Genomic DNA, 6837 nt, shown 5'->3' with positions numbered 1-6837 from the left:
CTACTGGATGTATCCGAGACTGGGTGTGCCCCCTCCAGGCTCTGCTCCACTGACCTACACTGTGTTCTCTACCATTGTTTCCATCTCAGATATCAATTCTCCACCCAAGATATCTGAGTGGGGATGGACTGAATCATTGGAAGTGACAGTCCCTTAAAAAAAAAAAAAAACAAACCACTGGCATCACACAGGAGTACACGTTCAAAGGAAGCCTTTGGAGAGAAGCAGGGTTGCTCTTTTCTCCTTGTGTTCTTGGATGAGACAGTTGCCTCTCCCCAAGCCGACGTCTTGCCTACATAAACTGACTTAACTGTGAGGTCCTGCCAAGGGTGGTTTCTCTAAGCAGTGCCTGGGGCTTTCACAAAGGGAAGTCACCTCTGCCTGCCGAGCAGGGACTTTCTAGCTAGACACCGGGGGAGATTTGTAGCCTTCTTGCCCCTCCTACGGAGAAGGAAGTTCTTGCCCCATCTTTCCTTCCCTGTGCCAGCGAGCAGTTCCTTCTGCTCGGGGCTCGGAGGCCCGGCTCAGAATGTGTTGTCGAGCCGCGGACGAGAAGGGAGGCGGCAGACCGCCACGTGCAGAGTTGTTCGTTTTGCTGAAAGAGGAGACTCGGGGCCAGCCAGCGTCGGGGCTGTACCTGGCTCAGTCCGTGGTCTTCCCGTCTCGTGCTGTGACTCGGATGGGGCACCGGGGAGCGTTGGTTGGGTGAGCGTGATGGCGCGACATCAGCTCGGGAGGTTAGTCGTGTTGCCAAATGCTCCCTCCTTCCCCAGACAGCCCATTCTCAATCCATCTTCCATGAACCCATCAAAATGGTTTTTTGCAGTGCCTCTGCTTGGCTGCTTCCATATCCCCAACCCCCTGGAAGCCACTTTTAGAGTGTTCCCCAAATGTTCTCTGAACTTCCCTCCCTGGAGTGCCTTCTGCCCGCTCCAGGAAAAGTGTCCCCTTCCCCTCCGCTCCTCTGCCATCATGGCCACTTTTCAGTGCTCTCTTGGCTTCTAGCAGATGAGTTGGGACACGCCTCAAAGTGCTTTTGTTTCCTCTGAAAGAGGCTGAATCTGGGAAGCGGGGGCGGGGTGAAAAATATATGTGGGAATGGTTTAATTGTATCCATGAGGATTCTTAGCAATCAGGATGCCAGTGTGCGTTTTCCAGAGCCTAGAGCTGACATAAATAATGCAGCATGCCTTGCTCTGTGCAGGCTTGCTGAGGAATGCTGATGGAGAAAGCCAAACTGGGATCTGAAGCTCCCGGCTCCCCGGCACAGCCTTTAAAATCCTTTTATTGACGAGTAGTTTTGAAACTGCAGCCAGGGTCTTGGCGGGCTTGTATACGCCAGGAGAAGCCGACAGAGGAGTAACTGGGGAGGAAGCGGCCTCACTTGGTTTTTGGAGGATGAGAATCTGGTGCAGCCTGGATGGCTCCAGCTCACGACTGGTTAATTTCATTCTGTGTTCCTAATCCCAGAAGGAATAGGACAGCTCTGTCAAGTCCCTGAAAGCCTGGTAAGTGTGCAGCTGTTGCTAACAAGATATGACTGGCCCCTCAAACATAGTTAAAAGCATCTTGGTAGCCTTTTAGAGCTTCTCGCCTTAATGGTAAGAGCCAAATGAGCTTTGCGGGACAGCTAACCCCAAATGAAGTCCTGCAGCTTAAGCTCATTTAAAGGCGAAGTGTGCACTAGAGAGAGAGCAAAAAGGACCACAAATGCCACAGTTCATTTGCAGGAAGGAGACAAGTGTGTCTTTTTTGTGGGATTTTTACAGGAGGTCTGCCAAGCCAAATACCCAATTGAAGCATCTTCCAGATTTGGATTTAAAGTGTAACTTAAGCCTTGTTTTGGCCATAAATTATAGAAGTGAAGGGAAAAATGGGGGCTTGGGGGGTGGAGCAGAGGGATGTTAGAAATAATTCTCTGTTGAATTTAAGGGACAGGCTCTGGGCATTTAGTGAAAAATACAGCTATTCTTTATTTATTCTCCTGTGGTTTAGGCAAGGACCTCGGGGAACATTTGTTTTGTTTTGTTTTGTTTTGTTTTTCCTTTTGATTAAGGCATTTGTGGTCTAGAAAAGAAGATTAAAGCAGGATCCGTTTAATTTATTTACTTTGCCTCACAGACATGAAGCTTCAGAATGGTAAGTGTCAAATATGTTCCTACCTGTTGGGAAAGTGGCTGGGTGACAGGTTCTTGAGCAGGAGATCTGAGTAGAGATGTGTTATCATATCCAGGGTATCTTAACAGTTTTTGGCCAATGATAGGAGCTGGTGTGTCGACAAAGAGCAAGCATCGATGTCAAGTTTGGTTGGACCGGAAGGGTCTGTGCAACTTGCCCTTTAAGAGATGGTTCTTTCTACTTTTGCTGGTTTGACAATTATGGGGCCCTGTTTAAGTGGGTTAAGCTATAACCCACTTACATTGACTAGAAAAAGGTGGAAATACTCAGACACGTTCATCATGGGACATGCGTATTTTTTTCCCTTTGAAGTTGCTACATAGTTGGTGGATGTTTTTCCCCTTCATTTACAAAGTAACAGTCAAATGTGTTATTGTAAAGTAGCATTTGGACATTTTGTTTGCCGTATGTAATGCTATGGAAGGATTACTGAGAACTGGGGAAGTTGCTTTTAATCGTCTGATTGAACTGGTGGAAAAGGAACAAGGCTTCTTTCCACCCTCCCCCAGCAGGGCCCACGCTTTGTTTGCCTGCTGCTTTAAAGAGTTCCATCAACACTTACGCAGACTCCTTCTCTGCTTGCGCAAATACACTCCCCAATCTGAGCTGTTGTTTCGTCTTGTTTCCTTGTTAATTTCTGTCATCATAGAACAGGACATGGGTGGGGATGGGGGGGTTGGTTTATTCATCTTTCTTTAATCTGAGATTTCTTTAGTCTGAAAGAGCTGTTTCAACAGTTTTCTAGCAAGCCTTCTCTTCTTTGGGCAATCACGTACCCATCTGTAAAATGGACTTGAGATCTGATGAAAATGCAACAGCTCTGCCTTCTGATAGCTTCTTGGTCACAGTGGCAAACATTTAAAGGGGGAATAAATTGTAAAAGAGAATTAACTAAGGGTCTGCAACGTGTTCTCTGTGGGCCTGAATTTAGAAATGTTTTAAGCACCCAAAAACTGGACTGCTTCTTGGTTTTTATTTATAAGTGCATTAGAAGAAAGCACATTTTAACTGCAGAGAGAAATACAATACTTGTAATAAACAAAACTCAGTTTTTTATAACCTAAGAAGTGACCTGGAGGAATCTGAGGGATGATAGAAGGCTGTGGATCTCGGGTGCAAAGTCATGGCTTCATGTTTAATTTAACAAAACATTAAACATTTCATGTTTAATTTAATGAAACATTAGAGCGCTAGGATTTGTCACCTTCATGACAGAACGTCAGAACTGTGGGATACTTTCGAAATATATGTTCTTTCTGCAGAATTCACATGTGACACTGGAAATGTTTCACATCCAGAGACCCAGACTGTTTTTCTAGGGGTCTTTTTTCCCCTCTGATCAAAGAAGGAGAAACAAAAAAAGCAAGTAAAACAACAAAAACACCACCACATTAGGCATGCACTACTAGGCTAGCTAATTTTAGCGGGGCTATTAGCGGGCGTTTAAGGCAAATCTATTAACGTTTAGCATCAGCACAAATGCAATCACATTTCTACTTTTTGTGCTTCTGACAAAATGAACACAAGGATCTGCAGGACAAGGAAAGAATGAATGTTGGAGTCATTTGTTACACAGCAAACTTTTTATTTAACCCACTTGGAATTTTTTTAATGAACTATTTAAGAAAGTGGGGTGAGATATTTGGAAAAATTGAAGGAAATGTATCCGCTTGATAAAAATTATTACCCAGCGAGAGAGAAGAGATCCTTTGTACTGCATTGCTTCCCTGTACATTTTTTTTTCTTTCCTTAGTCGGAAAAATGTGGCTGGTGGTTGATAGTGCTACTTTGCCTTTGGCTTGTGATGGAAAATTTCCCTTTTTGTATTTCAAAGTGCTGAAATATAGATACGTCCTACCTCCCTGTCCACATTTTGCAGATTGGTGGGGCTCAGTTTTCATCTGAGACTTTAAATGTTCAAACTCCTTTCAGCAGAAAATGAGAATTGACATTTGAGCAATGAAGGTGATTACCAATTCTTAAAACATGTGCATATATGTATACACACACGTATTTATACACACATGCGTACATACATATGCATACAACATACCAGCATCCCCCCCCACCCCCGTTCTGCCTCTATTCCACTCCATTATCTCTTGCACCATTCCTGGGCTGCTGTATGAAACAGAACCAGCATAGAATTATGTAAGCACAGGATCTGGTTTTGTGATGGCAGATTCATTGTGAATACCTCCGCGTTATTACATACTCAGCCAGAATGGGTGGCTTCCTTGTACGCCTTGAAGTGTCTGAGACCAGATGCTTCAGACAGAGATGTCATATTAATGCAATTCAGAGGAGCATATGGCAAGAGAAAAATCGTTATGACAGTTACTGACCTGAAGAGCAAGTTGCTTTTTTAACCTTTGGGGAAAAAAGATCGTTTTAACCCTTTCCTAAGTAGCAACGGGTACTTTCTTGAGTTGAGTAATTTTTTTTAACCCTCCTGTAGGTTGCATTCTGGAATAGGGGTGCAAAGGAGAGAGCCCTGTTTCCTTTGATGGGGGTGGGTTGGAGGGCCGTGGCAGGATGGATGGTCTGTTCTTAACCCCCACCCACTCCCCAGAACCGCCTCCAGATCTGAAGGGTGGGACCCAGCAGGGTGGGCTGGGCTTCCCTTGGGCGGCCTGGACAGCAGCCCCTGGATGGCACCCCCTGGTGACTTCCCCCAGCTGAGGGGGCCACGGTGAGGCTCACCCCAGTGTGCTTTCCCTGAAGGCTGGAGGAATTCCCGGCTGCCCTGTCATCTGCTGCCTTGATGACCTCTCTCTGACCACCATCCTGATCCATAGGGGCTCTTTTCACTTCAGAAGGCTTCTTTTGGGCCCTAATCTGTGTGCTGGCACTCCAACAGGCGCTGGGGGGAAAAGCAAATGAGATGTGGTCCCCAGCTGGAGGGAGCTCCTAGCTCATGGGGCAGGCCTGCCAACGAAGATGCAGAAAGCGTAGTCTCTGGTGCAGAGCAGGGAAAGCCTTGCATGGCCACAAGTAGCGGGGGGGGGGGTGCGGATGAGAGGGCAGCCAGGCCTCAAGGTCAGGAGAAGGTCAGGAAGGGCTTCACAGAGGCTGTTGATCCAGAGAAGTAGCCCGGATGGTTCCACCTTCTGGGCCCAGAGAACAGCCACAAGTTGGCAGATCAGGCAGGGAACTTTAGGTCCTGAGTCAAGTAAGGCCGGTCCGCAGGGCACGAGGGAGGCACAAGACTGGACTAGAGAGGTGGGCAGAGCCCCCCCCGTGAATGGCTTTCCACTCCGTCCGGTCTGACCCACCACCTCAGAAGTCTAAAGCAGCCGGCCTTTTGTGGCAGGATTTCAGTGGGAGCTGGTGCAGCAAACAGCGGGGCAGAGGGTTACGTGGGAGCTCCTAGGCTTGACAATATCCACGTCTAATTCAACTTAAAAAAAAAAAAAAATTTGTGCCGGCTGTCACTGTGTAGACCAGACAATTAAATGTGAGGGTCCCGGAAGGAGCCCGGGGGCTGCGGGCTGGCATCCTCTGCTCGGGGACAACGGGACGCCTGTGGAGGGATTTCATCCTGCGGCGAAAATATGACTTGCTTTAAATCTAAAAGGATTTTATAGAGGAGCTTTTACATATGCATAAACGGTGTGTCTCAAGACACGATGTCTCCAAAATTCTACCATTTCTGAGTGCCTGTGCTTGAAAATCTGGTGGGGGCGGGGGCTCCCTAAATACGTAAGTTTGTGTTGACACGTGGCTGTCTGTGTCTCCATGCAGCAGTGGCGTGTTCGGATTCCTCCATGGAGTCAAGGCTTCTGGGGGCGGAATCAGAAAGGCAGGTTGAAACACCGACCCCGGAGATGCAGACTCACACGATTAGCCTTTCACAGCTAACGAGGGCCTGTTTGCTTAACTGTGATGTCCACGGTGTCATTTTTTGTTTGTTTGTTTTGTTTCGCTTTTCCTCTCTCTGTTTTTCACTTGTTCATCCTCTCACCAGCAATTTGACTCTCTGTCCTCCAGTCATGGCAGTGATGCTCCCATTCCTGTGAGAAAGCCCTGGAGGGTTCCACGCCGTCTTTGGGGAGCATGGCTCCTGCTGAGGTGGGATGCTAGAAGGGAGGCTGTGAATGATCACCTTGACCTTGACTCTCTGGGACCACTTGACCCACATCTGGCCCCCGGCCGGGAAGGCCTGAGTCTGTTGGCAGCACATCGCAGGAGAGGCCGGTCAGGGGCGTGCCGCCCATCATCCCACAGGCTCTCCCTCCTGAATTGTCAGGGCTCCCTTGTACGTTAAGAGCCAGGCTGGCACTGGGAAACTGGGGCGTGGGCCCTGACCATCTTGCTGGTTCTGAGTAAGAGTGTTGGCACTGGTGTTTGTTCAAGACACTGAGCTCTCAGTGGCCTAATTTATCTGTCTGGAGAGTGGATGGTAATACTTCTCAACTCTGCGGGAATAATGTTAATAATGATTTTTCTTTTTTAATTTGGCCAAGATATCAGCTCAAACCCTAGTTCCACAAACCAACCACAACTTCTGTGTGTCCCCAGGTCCCCTGAGCTCAAGCTCACATTTATTTTCCAGCTCCTGCTCCCAAAGGGCCCGAGGTCTTGGAGTCTCAAGGCCTGTGACGCCCTGTACCTGTTCCTTTCTCTCCACTCCACACTGATCCAGATGTAGAATGCAGC

The 6837-nt window shown here is 47.7% G+C and overlaps 1 protein-coding gene across 7 annotated transcripts in view; it reads left to right on the top strand.

Annotated features, from left to right (window-relative positions):
* The first annotated feature begins 499 nt into the window (after positions 1-499).
* TENM2 (teneurin transmembrane protein 2) overlaps positions 500-6837 on the top strand; it is a 404559-nt gene continuing 398221 nt past the window's right edge. For 3 of the 7 annotated variants that reach the window (XM_074350322.1, XM_074350317.1, XM_074350316.1), the window contains exons 1-2: positions 1112-1508; positions 2057-2139. In XM_074350322.1, the coding sequence (XP_074206423.1) occupies positions 2124-2139 (16 nt within the window). In that variant the 5' untranslated portion in view covers positions 1112-1508; positions 2057-2123. Of the gene's footprint in view, positions 738-1110; positions 1509-2056; positions 2140-6837 lie in introns of those variants that run through there. The other 4 variants (XM_074350321.1, XM_074350315.1, XM_074350320.1 and 1 more) reach the window with 3 other exon arrangements.

This window comes from Camelus bactrianus, chromosome 22 (genome assembly GCF_048773025.1).
Source record: "Camelus bactrianus isolate YW-2024 breed Bactrian camel chromosome 22, ASM4877302v1, whole genome shotgun sequence".
In the NCBI taxonomy this organism is placed as follows: domain Eukaryota; kingdom Metazoa; phylum Chordata; class Mammalia; order Artiodactyla; family Camelidae; genus Camelus; species Camelus bactrianus.
This window is presented reverse-complemented; position numbering and strand designations above follow the sequence as displayed.